Source organism: Malaclemys terrapin, chromosome 3 (genome assembly GCF_027887155.1).
Source record: "Malaclemys terrapin pileata isolate rMalTer1 chromosome 3, rMalTer1.hap1, whole genome shotgun sequence".
Classification (NCBI taxonomy): Eukaryota; Metazoa; Chordata; order Testudines; family Emydidae; genus Malaclemys; species Malaclemys terrapin.
In genome coordinates, this window is record NC_071507.1 from 153,714,407 (window position 1) to 153,735,320 (window position 20,914).

Sequence of the window (20,914 nt, forward strand, 5' to 3'; positions counted from 1 at the left end):
CAGATAATATCTATTAAATACTTACAGGAGGGCCCGGCGGACCAGGATAAGTAGCAACACTTACACCTCCCTGGGGAAAGAAAACAATTTTCATTTGTTTCATAAGGCAGTAATCAGGAAAAAAATGTTAAATTATTTAATAAAGAAAAATACCTGTAGCTTATATAAGCTGCTCATTCCATTCCTTTCATTGTAAGGCATACCCTTAAAATAGGAAAATATTCAGAAAATATTTTAAAAAATTTCACAACTATGAAGGTGAAATCAATGGAAAAACAGCCTTTCATCCTTCGAATTGTTAGTAAACAACAAAGCCAAAGTACCATTTCTGTTAATGGGTCTTGTGACAGATATGGCAACTACCTGCAATATCCTGGACAAACCTTATTGAATTCAGTTTATTATCTTTGTAGGTCAGGGACTGTGTGTAATTCCATGGAGGAGGGGGGCCTCAGCTCTCCGGGAACTAAGAGGAGTCGGGGGTGGTTAGGCAAATTCACTCAGGTTGTAACACCTCCAGAGGGCTACCACCCTGGAAAGAGGTTCTCAAATACTGGTTCAAATTGGATTCTTCAGGGGCCAACAAAGAAAAGTGCATTCAGTGCATTCTTTCTGATCCAACAAATGGACAGAACCTTCGGTCCAAAGGGGGCCCCAATCCTTGGAAGGCATGGCCTAGTCTTTGTGTTTGTTCTGAGCTAACTGCTGTTATGAAGTTGTGACCACAGAATAAACCCTTGGTGGGGTGCAAAGGACGATTCACTGGCCACAGTCAGGGGGTGATCTCTCGTATGTTTATTGGCACGTAAGTAGGTTCTTTTATTGTTAACATGTTTTCTCTGTAACGCTTTTCCTTAAAATAAATGTACTTGCTTAGAAAGAGCTATGTGGCAACTTAATTGTGGCAATTACCCTGTTTACCATCTCTGAGGAGAAAAGTAAAGCAGGCCTGTTTAGGCAGCCTGACTTTCCTGGGGAATACTGTGTAGGCAGGGAGCCTGGAATTACCATGCTTAGAAGGGAGAGAGACCTACAGTCTCTCCCTACAGGGAGTCTACACCCAGAGTGGTGGCGCTAGGCAGCTGAAAGCCTATGAGTGGGTGCCCTTGTGGGACCCTAGAGAGGGAATATAGGTGCAACTGCCCCGAACTGTGACAGGTCTGTCCTGCAAAAACTCCAGTGAAGTCAGTCAAGAGTTTGGGATGTATGATGAATGGAGGATTGGGCTTTTTATCAGCTTATAAAAATGAAGGCTCATGAATCTTAAGGTAACTGTATAATTTTTATTAAATAAAATTGCCAAACCATTTACGTGACTGGCCAAATGAAGGTAAAGGAATTCAAGGTATTGTACATTTCATTTTTTATCACCTTAAAAAGTTACATTTTAAATGAAAACTGCAAAGCATTTGAGTCAGGCTTCAAGTACTTCAAGAGTATAGAGGCTTATACTATAGCTTTGAATTAATGCTCAGATTTGACAGATGAGACACTAATAAATTCAGAAGAAACATTATGAATTCAATAAAATTCAATAGCTGAACTACCAGTTTATGCTAAATGTTTACAGCCTGTTGACCGCCAAAGCACAAAAAGCACAAGTTAACTCAAGTGTATTCAAGATACGAATGGATGAAACTCTTGCTTCTGAAAAGAGAGTTATATTTTTTCAAAATCTATTCACGGGATATTTAAGGTGAAGGAAGAATATACGGATGTAATCTTTTTTCATAGATGGAGATTTATAAAATGTATGCATAAGAAAAGGGAGAATGACAAAGTGAAGACCAAAGATGACACGCACCTTTTCCATCCCCAAATCAATTTGCACTTGAACTACAATGTGTTTTCAGTACGAAAGAGAAATGTATTGAGTTCAGAAGACTTTAAAATGTGACTTTATCATGCAAAACAAATGAATGTAAATAAATATGGCTGGTTTTATTTTACTTTAACTTTCATATACTTTATTGGTGAAACCAGTAGGCTGCCGCAGAATAGTCACAGTTGTGGATGGGGGGAATGAAAAAGGGGCAGAATAGGGAATGGTCATGCAGTCAGATACTACTACAACCCACTGGCTGTACAAGATGCCATGTGCAACCTGAACAGGTGGCCTGCACCCTGACTCTAGGTTTATAAAAGAAGAATCTATCCCCTCAAACCTCATATTGTTTTGGTATATTTTCTCCATGCCTGCCTGTTATATTCTTAAAGCATTTTGTATTTTACTGTATTTTGTATTTTTAAAAAGACATATTTTATGAAGAGTGCTTTACAGAAAAAGTACTCATATTATTTTCAGAGATTCATAGGGTGAAATCTTGGCTACTGATGTCAATAGGAGCTTGGGCCAAAAGGGTCTATTATGATCATGTAAAAAACAACGTTGCTTTTTACAGATCCAGACTAACATGGCTACCCCTCTGATACCTAACTGCCAAAGAGCGTGCAAATTTCAGATTGGACTAGTCAGTCACCCTGTGCAAGACTGCCCAAATGTCTCTTGGATCAAGTCCATATGCTTCTGCTTGAGCTATAGCATATCTTTTAGATTTAGATAGACATCCAATGTTGATTCAAAGACTTGGAGAATCCACGACATCCTTAGGTAAATTATCAAAATATATTATTCAGAATATGAAACAAATGACTTACTGGAGGTCCAGGTGATCCAGGCTTTCCAGGAGAACCCTCATTACCCTATGACAATATAAGATTCATACATTTCATTTACTGAAACTGATGTAATACCTAGCACAATGATAATAAACAAGAAATACAATCTATATGACCCCTCCTCCTTCTCCTTTTTTGGATAAGTACAGCTATATAAGAGGTTAATTTGGCCTCCCCTCTCTCTAGTTTCATCTTAATCCCCTAAGTAAAATAACATAAACAAACAAACAAATGAGTGAGCAGATATGAAAATAATATCTTTATATTAGATCTAGAGTCTTAGCCCTATGACACTGATTATTTTCAATAGATTTCCTTATAGAAATTTTAACATAGTAGTTTTACTTGTAATCTAGAGTGATTTGAGTAACTGAATACAATATATGCCTCATATTATTGGGAGAAAAGGCAGCGAGAAAGATAAACTTCATAGCAATAAACAAAATTTAGAAAATAAAAGTTCAGAATAATTTTCATAAATCATAAACCACTTTGTTGAACATAATCTCCAGTTTATGGATTAAGTTATAAAGAAACAACCATTACTTAGACAAAAACAAAACAAAACAAAAAACCCAGAACAAAACAAGAACAAACCTATCATTGAAATATGACAGAAAGAATGAATTCATCACTTTTTGTAGTGAATTGTGATGATGGTCTAACTTTGGGTAGGTTATATCTGTTGCCTGTTGGGCTGACATGGACTGAAATGGGATACATGTGAGCAGGCTCCCCAAACAATTTACATACTAGTGGGCACTCTGAACAAGTGTGGGCTGCTACGTTTTTATGTTATGACATGAAGCACTGTCCATGGAAGTCAGTTCTTCTGGTAATGTCACTATACCGAGTCAATAAAAACACAGAATCATGGAAATGCAGGGCTGGAAGAGACCGTGAGAAGACCATCTATCCCACGCTGAGACAGGACCTAGTACACCTAGATGATCTGTGACCCATAAACCCTCAGTGCCAACTGGCAAGTGTGTTACAAGAATATTCTGATTCTGGTATGTACATTCTGGTTCACCAAATATAGTTGTGTGAAGCCTTAAATGAAAGCCAGTGTCATACTCGTTGGTAATATAGTTGTGAACGTATAACTCCACCTATTAGGTGAGTAGTTATATATGTAAATTGAAAATATGTTCTTAGATTCTGTATCACAGCAGAGGTGGAGGAAAAAAAGTGGTCCTGACAGACAAAAGATGTTTATTCTCCAGTCTCCTTGTTGGCCTGTAAATTAAGCATTGTAAGCTGACACAATGGTGGAACATTACATACAAAGTCAACAGAGAGATACAAAGACAACACAGAAGAGCACACAACAGGAATACCTTGAGATACATTTCAAAGGTCTGCTGGACTATATTATGGGAACATAGAAGACAGCCTGTCATCTTGCACTTAGGAAGTAAATGGGCAGTAAATTTACATTCATGAAAATGGTATCTCAACCAGCCTTGGTTGAAATGCTTCTTCAGACAGAAGATTAGCCTACTAAGGCAAGTTTAGTCTCTAGAAAGTGTGTTATGATTTTCGTTTTTATGTAACCTTTTGCTTCCATTATCCTTACTCACTATCTCTTGAATCATATTGTTTTCCCTATAAATATATCTCAGTGCTGTGGTATTAAGCAAGGTGAGAATCCTGAGTTGAATTATACAAGCTGGTATTCCTGCAAGTGTTCCATGAATAAAGTGCTGGATACTATAGGGGAATGCATCAAAGGAGCTTGGGGACTGGGACACATCTGTTGTTAATTTGCCAGACAAAGTAGGGTTGGCATTGTTCAGAGGAAACTGGATGACAAAAAGGCTGGTGGTATCAGGGAGCTGACACCCAGTTAAGCACAAACAAGTCTTTCCTTGCTGGAGGCGAGGGGGTAACAAGGTGACTCACAGTCCTAGATACCCCGAGAACTATCACACCATCACTGACAGGTGTTCGTCTAACTTCTTCCTCTTCTCCTTCCCCTAATTCCATCATCTGGCATCAGGATGTCATGCAAACAGGATGTTCATCTGTCTCAGGCTGAATTAATGTCCACCTGCTTACCATTTTCTTTGATGCATTCCACCCATCACTTCCTCGGCTTTCCTTGGAGTCTCTTTCCTACCATCTTCTCCTGCCATGCTATCTTCACCAGGTCCTCTTCATTCATCCTCTGTATGTGTCCAAACAGTGAAGTCATGCTTCCTGGATTTTGTCAGCTACATCACAGACCTGACTTCCATTCTAATGCTTTCATTTTGAAATCTGTCTTTTCGAACTCTATATACACTGAAGGCATCTCATCTCAAAAACCTGTAGGTATTGAAGATACCATTTCTTTAGTGACCATGCTTCTGTGCCATACAACATTGCTGGATGCACCCGTGTTCTGTAAATGGCATATGCTTGTCATACAAAACCTGCCATGTTATTCCTCATTCTTCCAGCATTCTCTAGTTTGAACTGTATCTGATATACTATATCACTGTCTTCTGTAACCCAGCCACTAAGGTTCTTAAACTGGTCAGTTTGGTGTAGCTGTATTCCATTAAACTCTATATCCAGTTTCCTGTGGCACCTCTACTGACCTACATGACCTCAGTCTTAGTCATGTTCATTTTCATCCCAGGCCTGCTTAGCTGGTCAAATCACTGATTTATTATTTCCCCAAGGTCTTCTTTTGAGAACATCCATATTGCTATTTTGTCTGCATATAGCAACTTGTGACCTTTTCCCCATTAAGATCTTTCTGCTGATGTAGTCCATCAATATGATACACAGCAGCAGACTGAGGGTCAACCCTGATGCAGTCTGATTATTACTTCAAAGGGGCTTGTTACTTCAAAGGGGCTTCAAAGGGGCTTGTTGCTCAAACATGCTCGAATCACTGTTTTGGATGATCTATATAGTGCACTTACCATAGTTATTAAATCTTTGGACACTCAGGTGTTTGTCTAACCTGTTCTGAAAACCTGCAATGATGGGGATTCCAAAACCTTCCTTGGTAACCTATTCCAGTGTTTAACTATCCTTATAGTTAGAAACATTTCCCTAATATATAACCTAAATCTCCCTTGCTGCAAACCAAGCCAGTTAACTGTTCTACCCTCTGTGGACACAGTAGATCACTGTCCTCTTTACAACAACCTTTCACACATTTGAAGACTTATGTCCCCCGCATCAGACTTCTCTTCTGTAGACTAAACATGCCCAATTCTTTTAACCTTTCCTCATGATCAGGTTTTCTTATCATCTTAACCTATCATCATTTTTTGTTTCTCTCTTCTGGTCTCTCTCCAATTTATCCACATCTTTCTTAGATTATGTGCTCCAAACTGGACACTACTTCGGCTGAGCTCTAACCAGTTCCAAGTAGAATGAAACAATTACTCCCCCATGTCTTAGGTATGACACTCCTGTGAATACATCCCAGAATAACATTTGCCTTTTTTACAACACCATGACATTGTTGGTTCATATTCAATTTGTGATCTTGTATAACCCCCAGATTCTGTTCTGCAGTAGCCAGTTATTTTGTATTTGTGCATTTGATTTTTCCTTCCTAAGTGCAGAAGTTTGCACTTGTTTTTTACTGAATTTTGTCTTACTGATTTCAGACTCTTTCTCTAATTTATCAAGATCATTTTGAATTATGATCCTGTCCTCCAAAGAGCTTGGAATCCCACCCAGCTAGCCTCAACCAGAAATCCAAGAACAGAAAATGTGTGTCCTGAGTCTGAGTTAGTTATTATTGGAACTTTGCTTTACCAGACCTTTTATGAGTAAACCTGTGTACTGAGTTAACAAGGAAGTTTCTTGCATTTAATTTTGTTTTAAGTGACTGGGAGGAGGAAGGTGAGTTCCTTTCTTTGCTGCTGCTATTGTGTTGTTAGAGGAAATTTTCAAATTCATCATTCAGAATAAATATAAACATTGAGCTCTGAAACAATATGGACCTCCACTAAAAAAAAAGCCACATGCCAGGCTCAGGTAGGAGTTAGACATGTGGCTCAAGAAGGGTTCCATTGTGCTCTTATCAGGGGTGGAAGACTGACTGGACTGGAGCAGTGTGTGTGTGTGTGTGTGTGTAACAGAGGGAAACAGCAAGAAACATTAGAAACAGACATAAAAAGAGGAGCATAAAACCAAGGAGACAGGAGAGCTGGCTGAAAGAGGCGGTGTACATCTTCATAGACAAACAGGATTGCATCATAGAAATACCTGGCTCCAACATCAATTTCTCCTCTTAACAGAAACAACCTTGTAGGACCACAAATTTTGGCTAACCACTTGGGTCAAAAATGGGTAGCAATATTGTCTGTTCAATTCCTGTTTGTACCATACAGCCTTTTGACTCCGTGGGTAGTCATGCTCAGTTTCTGGTGTGTCAAGAAAACCATAAGTGAGGAAAGGAACTAGAGAATTCTTCATAGACTTCACTGGAACTGAAATAAAGAATAATGTTCAATACCTTTTCTCCTTTTGCCCCAACTGGACCGGGATGTCCAGGTCTTCCTACTGCTCCCTGAAACACATAGGATTGGTTCATACTAGTGATGAAACAGTACAACAAGGTGTTCTGCATTGCAATTAAGTTATTAAAACTCACACTTTTTGAAGGTCATTTCAACTTAATTAAGTCTCTCCTCTAGGCTTATATATTTCTTCTGGCTGATACAACAGCTGCATACTACTGATAAGCCCTATGAAGGGTAAAACTTGTGTTTGTGGTTGCATTTTCACCTTGGCAGACTAAATGTAGTGACCTTAATTGGTACCTTTTGATACTGCTAAGAATTTAGCCTTGCTGCTTAAATGGCAATTTACATAATTACCCATTATGCTTTGCTAAATGTGTTATAGTTTTTGAAAGAAAGCTTAACTTAAGTACTGCAAGCAGTCAGGAAATTAAAAATAAGCAGAATAAACAATGTGATCTGCATCTTTTAAATAGGAAGTAAAATGTAATCATATTTCCTAAGGGTATGGAAAAGATATAACATTTTCTATCATTGCTTTACAAATGTGGCTCACTGGCTTTCTATATAAATAGCCAATTTAGAGTCACACTTTATAATTACTAAGTTTCAGGATTCAGTGTTTTCAGAGTGTTCAAATAGAATTATTATTAGAATTTATCACTAACATTATACCAATAATTTGGGTTCAGATGCATAATTATCTGAAAGTTATTACATCGTTCAAATCAATTTTGTGTATAGACTTCCTGATAATATCACCAAGAAACATATTATAAATTATATACACAATAATGGTTCTGACAATGGCAACATTTTCAGGAATTTGAACTCACAACATAACTTGTTTCTACAAAACTACTTGGGCCAACTTCCGTTACTCTTACAATGACATTCATTCAACTCCCCAGAAGTCAACTGAAGGCAAACTCTGGCTCTTTATTAGCACCACAGAGAAAAGAACAGGCTAGAAATATGAAGAACCAATATGAAGCTATTATTTAAGTGAAAGTTAAATCTCTGGAGTCACCAATTCATATTAAATTATCTCATCTTTCCGTAAGCTAAAGCATTACTCCCAAAATAACTCTTTAATTTTCAATTAGTACTGGATTATTGGATTTAGCTTCTTTAACATTTGGCTCAACCGAGTCTCCTTTTCATTACATCTTGACATTGAGTACAACAGGTTCATTAGACAGTTATTGTAAACTCCAAATGAATAGATTAAATCATAGATTATATCAAATACTTACAGAAAGTCCATTAGGTCCTGTTAGACCAGGGAGTCCTGGAATACCTTGAAGACCCTGAGGAATTAAAAACATTTATGAATATTTTTCTCCATAACACAGGTTTAATCTTGAAATCCATTTATTCATCATACCCATCATTGTTACAGTTTATATACAAATTATTTTTTAGCTAAACAAACATATACGGTTCTGAAGTAGCACATAATATATAATCTCTTGTTTGAAGGATAAATTACACTCTTCCCCATCATTACTGTTGGTAACTTCTGTCCTTTATATCTTTTCCTCTTTAGCTCTGTAGATCAGATCATGATGTCTGAACAAAGTACAGAAACAATTTTTCCTTTTCTTATCACTATAAACTTTCTTCCTGTTCAGAAAGGTGTCTGTTCACACCTCTCAATATTACCTGATAATATCTAAGCTGGATATTGCTTTGTGCCTAATATCCCAATTATTTTGGTTTTATGTAAATAAAAAAGTATGGATTTTTTATCATAGCACTTAAAGAACTACTGCACACTTTTCTTCCAGCTACTGCTCGTAATTCTATTTTATGGCCTGAAAATACACTAGCACTCGGCATGTGTGTAAAATATATTTAATAGTTTTAATAAGACTTCATCTCAAAGGCGAATAGCTAAATCTCTTTCTTGAATTTATAATCCATGCCTCATATCAATACTGAAAAGACCTGGAATGATTGTATCAGTTAATATTCAGAGTACTAGTGCAACATCTGGTGATGAGCATGTGATGGAAGAGAAAGACACTTAACCACTATGCAGACTTAGTATATCTGAACAAAGATAAGTAGCCAATTATCCTTATCATTTCTACATTGACATCCTAAAGGTTCTCAACATAGGAGTGGAGGTCTCAGTCTCCAAAAGAACAACAAAAAAGACTTCTCTGTAACTCCCCAAAGTGTTTTTTTATTTTATAACAATGTACTTGGAGTGAGGGAAAATGGTATTTTTTGCACTCACTGTCAGTGGTGCTGCTGTTCTTTGTAGGGCATTCAAGAACTGACCGTGGCTTTCAGTTATCATAAATTGCTTTCTCAGTGTGCACACAAAACCTCTGTGACGGGATCCCTGGAGTGCAGCCTGGGACTGTGGGACCACTGTGCTCCCTTAACTCTCCAGCCTGGGCTGTCTCTCACAATGCCTTGCCAGTGACCAGCAGCAATCTCCTCCAGGTGCTGTTATCACTCGGCTCAACCGGATGTGGAGCCCCCCAGCCAGGTAGATTGCATGAATGCTCCCAGAGCCACTCATGAATCACACAGGGAAAGGCACCAGCCAAATCCCCCCAGCTCCTAGCCTTGTACCTCATGAATATACTGTCTCCCACTACTCAAGATGGGCAGTGCAAATTTATTAATTGGCTCACCACTTCATTGGTGGAAAGTGGATATACATCAGCCTGTGCAAACCTGAGCAGTTTTGCCACACACTTCATACAAACTCACTGGTAAAAATAAACAGTTCGTCGTAACTATAAAGGGAAGGGTAACAACCCTCCTGTGTACAATACTATAAAATCCCTCCTGGCCAGAGACACAAAAATCCTTTTACCTGTAAAGGTTAAGAAGCTCAGGTAACCTGGCTGACACCTGACTCAAAGGACCAATAAGGGAACAAGATACTTTCAAATCATGGGAGGGGGAAGGCTTTTGTTTGTGCTCTTTGTTTTGGGGGTTGTTCACTCTTGGGACTAATTGGGACCGGACATCAATCCATGCTCTCCAAATCTTTCTGAACAAGTCTCTCATATTTCAAACTTGTAAGTAACAGCCAGGCAAGGCATGTTAGGTTTAACTTTGTTTTCTCAACTTGTCAATGTTCCTTTTGCTAGAGGGTTTACCTCTGTTTGCTGTAACTTTGAACCTAAGGCTAGAGGAGGTTCCTCTGGGCTCTTTGAATCTGATTACCCTGTAAAGTTATTTTCCATCCTGATTTTACATAGATGATTTTTACCTTTCTTTCTTTCTTTCTTTCTTTCTTTCTTTCTTTCTTTCTTTCTTTCTTTCTTTCTTTCTTTCTTTCTTTCTTTCTTTCTAGCCTTCTTTTTAAGAACCTGGTTAATTTCTCCTTGTTTTAAGATCCCAGGGAGTTGGATCTGGACTCACCAGGAAATTGGTGAAGTCTCTCAAGGCTACCCAGGGAAGGGTGATAGTACTTGAGAGGGAGATATTCTGGGGGGGAGGTAGACAGAGTTTCCCAAATGACCCATAAATAATTTGGGTGGTGGCAGCAAAACCAGATCTAAGCAGGTAGTTAAGCTTAGAGGTTCTCATGCAGATCCCTACATCTAAACCCTTGACACAGTTAAACAAATTTATTGACTACAAAGGATAGATTTTAAGTGATTGTAAGTGATAGGCAAAAAGTCAGAGTTAGTTACTAAAAGAAAATAAAACATAAGCACGCAGTCTAAATTCTCAACCCTATTAGACTGGGCAAATTGTAGATTAAGCAGTTTTTCTCAACCCACTGGATACCGCATCCTTAATATACAGGTTTGTCCCTTAAACCTGGACCAGCCTCCTCTGTTGGAGTCTTCAGTCTTCTTCTGAGTGTCTTGGTTTCTTGCAGCATAGGTGGGGGCAGGAGAAAGATGAAGCATGGGCCTGCTGTGTTCTGTTTTATACCCTAAGTCCCATGTGCTCTGGGAACACACAAGCCCAGGCATGTCTGGTGCGCATTACTGAGTCTCTAGGGAAGGCTGAGCAATTCCCCGGGTGTGGCCTCATGCAGGTGAGTCACTGCATTGTAGCTCCCTTGCTGGACATGGCTGTTGATGGGCTGTTTGATGCTCCACCTGGGTGTTGGTTACTTTCCTTCCTGTTGCCTCTGGGAAGCTAATATCTGGCTGATTCCCCAACTTACAGCATGATTTAGTGACAACCCTACAATACAATTCTCATAACTTCATATGCATTAATGATATACATATATGAATAGAGAAATGACTTTCAGCAGATCATAACCTTTCCCCTGATAGTTCACAGAAAATCTGAAAGCAAAGGAGCCCAGAAAAGGGAAAATTCAGGGGGAAGTAGAAGAGTTAAAGAAGAAAAGGGAGAAATCAGGAAAGGATGGAGAGGTGGGGACTAGGGTGAGCACAAAATCTATCCACATGGGGACAAGGCCATTTAGGGAGACTCAAGCCTCCTCAAGATGTGGGGAGAGGGCCCCCCTATATTTTGTGGGATTTGTGCCCAATTTTGAATTAGTTTCCCCAACTACAGAACCTCATTAATAATTCAGAGACACCTATGATAGTCTTAAGAATTAAGTTTGTTATAATTCTTACACTCACATTCACATTGTAATCAGAAAGTGCAATCTGAAAAGCACCAGATAACATTCCTTTCATAGGCCTTTGTAAAACCTAAATTGTCTTAACAATGAAATTCTCAAAGTATAGTGAAACTCGGAGACCAGATACTCCTGGGGAATATGAAAGAAGCGGAGGAAAGATCAGGGAAAAGAGAATTCTGAGTTATGGACGAAGCTTAATATGTGAGTAATAGAGGGCCTGATACTGCTCCCACGAAAGCAAATGAAAGTTTATCATTGAATTAAATCGGAGAGGCACTGGATCGTTCAGCTGCATAAATGGAGTTTTGGTTTATAGTTCCATGAATTATAAAATACTATGTAATTCCAAATGTATAATCATTAAGGGCCTGTTCCAAAAGCCCATTTATGTCTATGAGAGTATTTCCACTGGCTTCAATGAGCTTTAGAAGACCCTAAAACTATTGTTGCATTTGTGGCTCTGGTAATCAAACCAAATCATAAAAACCATGAGAACTTCAGATCCATTACTGGATAACAACTCCATTATGTTGTCTCCTGTAAGTAACATTCATTCACCCAGTTACAATGAAGTAACCTAAAGCATCTGCTAAAACACTGGAGCTACCCAACATTGCTGGAGTGCCTAAGCACTTACCAAATAGTGAAGGAGCATTAGAATAGCTTCGTTATTGACTGAGTGAGCACTGCACCCTATTGAATCAATAAACATTTATTTAGAATGAATTTACTCTGGAGTCTCTTTAAAAGCCTAAGTGCCAATTATAACCTGTTTTTTTTGTTATTACCTTCTCAATTGCCTCTAAGATCTGTCTCAACTTTGGTCAGTTAGATACCATCAGAATTGTTTAAAATTGGTTCTCTGTGTGTCAAGTTGCTGCTGCATGCATTGCACCAGAGATGGTGCGCATAGAGAAAGGCCACACTACTATTTTACCACAGTCCTGTTTCTTTTTAAAATAAAATGTTTTAGAGTCTTATTTATTATTGTAAATTTATTTTAAAGTATGTCTTCTAATATTCTCAGGACGTCTTGAATATTTAAGAAGCACCGACTTTGCAGATTCTCTGAATAGTATCAATACAAAAGGAAGAAAAAACATGATAATTTCCAAAACCATATTTATATTTTAGCAATCTGCTGAGATCTAGAGCAAGCAGGGGCAAAAGCTGAACATATCTAACACTTTTGTTCTGATTCTTTACACCACCCTCAAGCTAAGATGTTTCACATAAATTTTCTTTTTTCCCTTAACATTTATATCAGTTGCTTAGTCTGACAATAATTCATCATTGTTATTAGCATTTTTCTGGATTTATTTTGAATTGTGCAGGAAAGGAAGCATATCGACTAAATCAAAGGTAAAAAATCATCATCATTCATCACAGTTTTGGTGAAAATCTGACACACACTTTACCTGATCATGCTCTTGAAGTGATGGATAATGTTGAGTACAAATTTCAGTTTGAAAAACACTTTCAATCCATATTTTTTTTTGAAAATTCACCTTCACTCCATAATTAACATTAGCTATGTACTATGAAACCCCAGAAAGAATAAGAAATTCATCAACACATTCAAAATTCCAAATATTAGCAATCATAATTTTTCAGATGCTTTCTCTCCTATCAAAGTAATAACATTTACAAGAGAGTAGTATATTTAACATGTTTCAGTTTAGGTGCTTTTGTATTTAATAAAGCTCAGCAAATAATCTGTAATGGATGATTTATTTTAACTATTTCATCTGACAAATTATCTCCAAGGAGCACATGATTCACTCACATTTATTAACTGATTAATTTTGGTGAATTCTTTTGACATAAGATTGATCTTGAGCTTTCATTGCAAATATTTGGCATTCAAAATTGGAGCTGTGGAGTTTCATTTTCATTGGGCAATAGGTCACATGGTATTTCTCTGTACTCTTACTGACTTACAATACCCTAGGAATCCAGTATCTCATGAAAATACTCACATTTTCAAATGCAATCTCTCTGAATATTTTCCTACATTCACTTAATATTTGCTGTTGACATGAATAATACTGCCACTAAATTTGTTCATTAGAATACTTTTGGAAAATGAACACTAAAGGGGCAGTAATATAGTCAAAGCAAATTTGTTATAAAACGTGAACAAACATTCTGAGAATACTGGGCATATACCCATTTGTTGCTCTATCTTGTATTATCTTCTCAATATTAGCATTTAAATATACTATCATTTATAATTAAATTAAGAGATGTGAAAAATAAAACTGCCTTACTTAACTGAGTAACAGTACTTAATTATCTGGAAAATTCAGAATCAAAAACTGTTAATATCAGCCTTTCTAATGTTTACATTTCTTCTTCACATATTCTGGAGAATTAGATAATATGTGGATTTAATTCTCAATTTGGACCTTTATTCATGTACACATAAGAATAATTGTAATATAATGATTATTGAAATTAAAATAATTTTACCTCATCACCTTTCTCTCCAGAAAGTCCAGGAAATCCACGTTCACCTTTGCTTCCCTATAAAGACATAACTTTTGAACTATTACTGTATTTTATTACGGTTATGAAAACTTATGTGCTGTAGTATGTTTCATTTTAAATATGCTAGTATGGAGCTTATGGGTTAGCAGTAAGGGACCATAAAACAAAGAGCCAAATTCCACCCCGGCACAGATCCCACTAAGGTCAATAAACATTATGCCTACTTCTTATGTGGTTGAATTTGGCCCAAAAGACTAAGGCTGAGTTCAAAGTTAGCTTGATAAACTACAACTAGCTTACGGAGGGCAAGGATCAGTGTTCATGGTGCGCTCCCCATCAGTAATTGCCCGGGCTGGGGAAGCTAATGATTCAACCAGCAGACCAAATTCAGTGATGAATCCTGGTAACGTGCCATCTGAGGCATGTTGTGCATACACTACGCAGAAGGCTAGGTTAGAACTCTTTTCAAAGGAGAATGTATACTTTTAAATTATTATTATTGGATTTTGCTCTAAGTGGTTTAGGTGTCAAAACCTGCGATTTTCAGTAATTCTTCAGTAAGGCACAAATCCTAATGACTTCAATACAAGTTTAGAATATGACCCTCTGAAATCAATGAGACTATTCACATGAGTAACAATATGTAAGTACTCAGGATGGTTCAGTGATTATGGTGCTACCCTGAGAATTGGGAGATTCCCTGCTTCACCACAGACTTCCTGCATAGCCTTGGGTAACTCGCTCAGTCCTCTGTGCCTTAGTTCCTGATCGGTAAAATGGGAATGAATCACAGCACTTTGTAGCATAGGGGTGTTGTGAGAATAAATACACTAAAGATTATGAGGTTCTGAGATACTACAGTAGTGAAGGCCTTATAAGTATAGAAGATAGACCAGGAGTAGGTAACCTATGGCACGCGTGCTGAAGGCGGCACGCGAGCTGATTTTCAGTGGCACTCACACTGCCCGGGTCCTGGCCACTTTTAAATGAAGCTTCTTAAACATTTTAAAAACCTTATTTACTTTACACACAACAATAGTTTAGTTATATATTATAGACTTATAGAACGGGACCTTCTAAAAACGTTAAAATGTATGACTGGCACGTGAAACCTTAAATCAGAGTGAAAAATGAAAACTCAGCACACCACTTCTGAAAGGTTGCTGACCCCTGAGATAGACAAATAGGATTTGGCCCTGCATTTTTAATGGTTAAAAAAAGGTTATCTAAAGTACTCACTTAATAAACTTACCTTTGGTCCCTCCCTACCAGGGATTCCTGGAGGACCTCTCGGCCCAGTATCACCCTGGAAAACAAAGGAAAATAAAATGATGGGAAGTACTCTAGCAAAAGAAACAGTGGATAATATGACTATATAGTCACACTCATAAACTTGGCTTCCTGCCTTTGTGATCCTCCCTGTTAGGAAAGCCTGCTACTCCCTTTTCTCCTTTTATGCCTATTAATCCAGGAACACAAGCCTGGAAGTTGCTACAAACATTTTGTTGGAAATACATAAAATTGAGGTGATTAACCTTTCTACAGAGACATTAAATAAATCAAGAACACAGGAGATGCTGGGGGTTTTATTATTTTAAATCTTCCAGTGGTGTAATTTTAGTGATAATATATTAAATGTGAATGAAACAGAAAATGGTGCATGATCTCCCTGGTTTCTTGGCTCTAGATTTTGAGGCAAGGCAGAAGTTGCACTTTTGGAAAATATGAGATTCCCTGAAGCAATGCACTGGGAGTGTCCGTGACTCACCAGGATTGCCTCCTGGCACAACAGGCAATGTACACACAGAACGTTTTTTTTGGAAAAGTTTTTTTTTTTTTTAAATTACAACACCTGAAACTACTACAAAGTACTAACTACTACTAAGAGCAATTATAATAAACTAATTACTAAAAGAGCTAAGGGGACACAGTTGAGGTAAAACAACATGGACAATTGTTAAGGCCGCTTCAGCCTGAGGCAGTTGAAATGGAACTGAGAGCAGTTCACCCGTGCATGGCTACATAACACCAGCACTGAGTAACATGCATCTGTGGGCTGAACAGACACTTCTATGAGAAATCTCCGATCAAAGGCGCAGGGGATGCAAGAACACCTAGAGTGAAGGAACTAGAGTGTTCATAGGGACCTTACTCAAAGAAGAACAAGTAGATTTGTTTTTAGACAAAAGAGAGGCTTGAGTGGTTTAATGAAGAGCAAGAGGTGGACCCAGGCTTCAAAGTAAGGACCTGGATCAGGATCCAAATTTTTCCGATGGCAGACATGACAGGTCTTTTACTGTCTCTGAAATGTCTTACACCCCTAACTTTGGTGATCTACAGTATATAGTAAAACATAACCTTGGTTTTAGGAAAAGCTGACTTATGAAAACATGCCAATGTCTATGTTGCTTTGAACATCCCATTCATATTAGTGGAAAGACTTCCTCCTGTACCAATATACTACCTTCAATGAAGCACCCACGTCTCCCAAAAGTGGAAGTGCAATCTGAAATAAAACACATGCATACACGTAAGAAATATTTAATATACTATATATATCCCACATCTTTAAATATTTGGTCCATGGTTTCCATATGTATTAATGGTATCAAAAAAGTTTACATAATTATGCAAATGAGCCATGATTAAAGCTGTTGTATCATGATATTTTTAAGGAAAAATAAAAAGTATTTATGATGAAAAGTGCAAGAGTCAATATTGAAATATATTTTTAAAATTTTGTTAATGCTTTCTACCCAAGGTAGTTCTTTGTTCCCTATTGTAGTGAACTAGCTAAAACTGTGTTTGTGCTATGAAAACAGTCAACGCACTGAAACATGTAGCTCCACTATCAGAGTGTACTTTCCTGAAACCCAACTTAGCCCCCCAAAATGTTTAAGTCTTTTTTTTATTTCTGCAGGAAGAGGGAGAAATCTCATCACCCCTGGAAAATTAAAGCCCTTGCAGATAGTTCTTTGATCTGGTCTTCTGTGTAGCAGTTCTGTTTTCCTCCTGTCTTCCCTTAGTTTTTCAAGTGCCAGGTTTAATTTTGTATCTCTCAAGGTTGTCCATGAAACTGACTGAGCTGTTACTTCCACCCACCCAGCTCCAAAAAATGAATCCTCACATGTCAAAATGTAGGGATTTTTTTGTAAATCATGAAAATCACAAGCTAAATTACTCCTGTGATTGTTGGGAAAAAAAACAGCCTTGGTCACGATATAAAGTTAGATACACTGACAAATCTGGTGTGTACTTGTCTTCAATTTAACCAGTTTCAAATGTTAACATTTTTAAAGCTTTAAGGGTCCTGTCCACACCAGGAAAGCAAAAGTGTCGAACCTTAGCCTTCAGTACATTAGGAAAATTGCCTTTTGCTGACAACAGATGTCAGCAACCTGTTCAGTGGAACCACCTCTGAACATGATTTAACAGCTAATGTAGAGAAGGACATACCACATTCAGCATGGTTTCACAAACCTTGACAAATCTGCCAGGAAAGTTCTTAGAGAAGGACTAGTCTACATGGCAGGGTTTAAACACTCACTGAGAGGGATGTTCATTAGAGAAGAGGCTGAATTCACACTTTTGTAAGCGATTTGGCTGAAAGACACCATAAGCTTTCCCAGCACTGGAGCTTGGTGTTTGGGATAGCCATGTCTTTTTATTTTCTTTTTATATATGTCATGTCTCAAATAAAAACTAAGATGGTATTTAGGATTTAAACAATTTCCTACACTTAAGGAGTTACCACTGCATCTCACCTGTTATCTGAAACTAAGCCTTTTTAAAAATCTGGTTATATGGTAGCAGGCTTTGGCCCAAACCACTTAGGAAAGGCCAAAGGACCAAAGTGAGGTTAACAAGTGACTAAAGGGTTTCACTTTGCTGAGCAACAGGTCCCAAGAGCTGCTCTAGGAATTCTGAGAGTTTTATTTACCTTTTTTGATGGCTCTGTCAGCATTTGTTTTAAAATCAAAATTAAGCTTGTAAAGTTTCAACTTTGGGGAACATGTTAAAGGATCTAAACTCGTTTCAGGTTTCTGTTCATCTTAGCCATTTAATTCTTTTGTTAGTACTCGAGAAAATTAGTTCACATTATGGGCTAATTATTTTCAAAATGTCATTAATAATATAATAGCTTTTTAAATGTGTCAGAGCAATGCAATTTTTCCCATAGTCTTCTAATTTAAGAAGAACCAAACTATAGTCTTTGAAAATTTATACAGAACTGCTCCTGGGGCTGAGACATGGTAAGCCAAGTTGCAGCCTGGAACAAACTATTAAAGCTAAAGTATAACCTCCTGAAAACGACTTTTATCATGAAAGTGCTCACATAACCATAACATCAATGATATTGTTATGAACTAAATAAAAAAAAATCACTAGGCAGCCAACTGAATACAGCAGGGATTGGCAACCTTTGGCATGCGGCCTGCCAGGGTAAGCACCCTGGCAGGCCGGGCAGTTTGTTTACCTGCTGCGTCTGCATTTTCGGCCGATCGCGGCTCCCACTGGCTGCGGTTCGCCGCTCCAGGCCAATGGGGGCTGCGGGGGCTGGCCCTGGTGGGCTATGGGCCAAAGGTTGCCGATCCTTGGAATACAGTTTGCTAGGCCTACTAGGCATCTGGTGTCTTTCTGTTTTAAAATACTAGCATCCACACAATGTAAGTTAAGCATAGTTTGTATACATACTGGGTCACCTGGAGGACCAGGAAGTCCTGGCTTCCCATCTGGTCCTGGACTACCCTAGAAACAGAAACAAGACCATTGCATTTTAAATTTCAGTCATTGATAAGAGGCATATACATCAATATAGTGTTATATAAAGAACTGTTACTTACATCAGCACCTGGGGTACCTGGAGTTCCAGGTAATCCAGGGGGTCCTCTAGGGCCCTAATAAACAGAACAGTTACTTAAGATATGATTCAAGAAACTGGAAAACCTATTAAGTTAAATTCATTTTTCCAAATTATACAATAAGTATTTTACCTGGGCACCTGGTTCCCCAAATGGACCTTTAGGACCCTGTAAAAATAGCCAAATGTAGACTCAGATAATAGCAGCAATGCTTTTAAAACAGGGGTGATCTTGAACCAAAAATACTGACTGTGGGCTTTTGGTTCAGCGCATCTTAGAGAATGGGACCTGCTGAAATGTCAGGTTACAAATCTGGACCCAATTTTGCTAAAGTTCAAGGGTGATCAGATCCAGTATTTTGGTTAAGAAGCATTTCACATGGAAAGTAAGGCCACTGACCAATGACTAATGGACTGGTCAGTTAGCTTGAGATTTACAGGGAAAACTGAAATTAATGCAATGCAATAGGCAAAAGCATCACAAATTGTAGGATGCCTAAGAATCAATGTAAAAATGTAAAAATTTAAATAACATTAATTTGTTTTTTAAATTATTAGACTTGCTTAAAACTTATATTTGAATCTATAGCCATCTGTCTCAAGTATTATGATTTCTATAACTTAGTCATTTCAATAAAGTGAAACGTTCAGTTTAATATGTTGGTTTGGACTGACAGGATATTGCCATTTTCATCGCAGTAGAATTCATGAGCATGACCTGTGTCATCTACCTCCTATATTATTGAACACTATCAAGACAACTAGACAAAGAAAGATTATCGCTTGGATTATGAAACAACTGCTGGCATTCTCTAAAACTCAGTCCTTTTAAGGCCAAATTTCTTCCCAACTTCCCAGGTTGCAGAGGGTTCCATGGCTTATGGAGGGGCAGTATTCTGGGGGAGCACACTGGGGTCCTGATCACCACAGAGCTGTGCACTATTGGGGCTCACACAATAATGAGGATGTTTGAGTAAGTTAAGAATGGTGGACACGTGACTATGTAAATGCAGAAGGAAAAATCCCTCACCTGGTGAATATGGGCAGCAACCCCATGGAATCCACTGTAGCCCCGAGTTTCTCTTGAGGGAGAAATCTATCTTCCACTCCACACTATTACAGATTGTCTCTGTACAACACCTCTTTACACAGGCTTGGCAAAGGATCTGCTACTTGGTATTTCAACCTTGGAAAACTTTAGGGCCCTTAACGATTTAAGTTAGCAGTGAATGCTGGGAGAAAATAGTATAGGTTGCTGTAATGAAGTTTATAATTTCTGGAGCTAGCTACATTCTAAAGAAAAAACACTGATATTTTTCAATGTCTTACTTTTCAAAAATATGTTCTATTTACTTTGGGGGAATATCTGAAGAAGTTCTTGTAACCACTGATACTTCCAGATATGGACTGGATGCTGAAGTAATAAGTGCAATAAAGATGCAGTGTTAGGAAGCAAGAATGAAAAAGATTTCGAACAGTGTGCTGCTGATGGCAAGAATGATGTAAAAGACCATACTATTGCAGCTATTTATTCTGATTACTCCAGATACAGTGTCCTTTGCTCATTTCATGTTTAAAATATACAGGTGGAAATTGGCCACATCTGGACTTTGTTGCTTGATGGGTGTGAAGCTTGTGCTGAGTTGTGCAGCTCTGGCTGGAGACTCTGCACCCACAATTCTCCAGTTCTGCACCCACAATTCACCCACAGTACTCCAATTCTAGTAATTCAGGCATGCCAACACTGAAGCCCAGGAGCTGCTGCCCAGCTGCCCAGCCTCACCTTTTCCTTCCCGAGGCAGAGTACCTGCCTCTGCCTCTCCC

General features: G+C 38.1%; 1 protein-coding gene across 1 annotated transcript in view; it reads right to left on the reverse strand.

The window, feature by feature from the left end:
• The window catches only part of COL19A1 (collagen type XIX alpha 1 chain), a 312,743-nt gene that overhangs the window by 43,323 nt on the left and 248,506 nt on the right, over nt 1-20,914 (reverse strand). Inside the window, 11 exon segments of the mRNA XM_054021580.1 lie at nt 26-70; nt 154-204; nt 2,659-2,703; nt 7,148-7,201; nt 8,411-8,464; nt 14,212-14,265; nt 15,482-15,535; nt 16,694-16,735; nt 18,925-18,978; nt 19,074-19,127; nt 19,224-19,259. Coding sequence (XP_053877555.1) covers nt 26-70; nt 154-204; nt 2,659-2,703; nt 7,148-7,201; nt 8,411-8,464; nt 14,212-14,265; nt 15,482-15,535; nt 16,694-16,735; nt 18,925-18,978; nt 19,074-19,127; nt 19,224-19,259 — 543 coding nt within the window.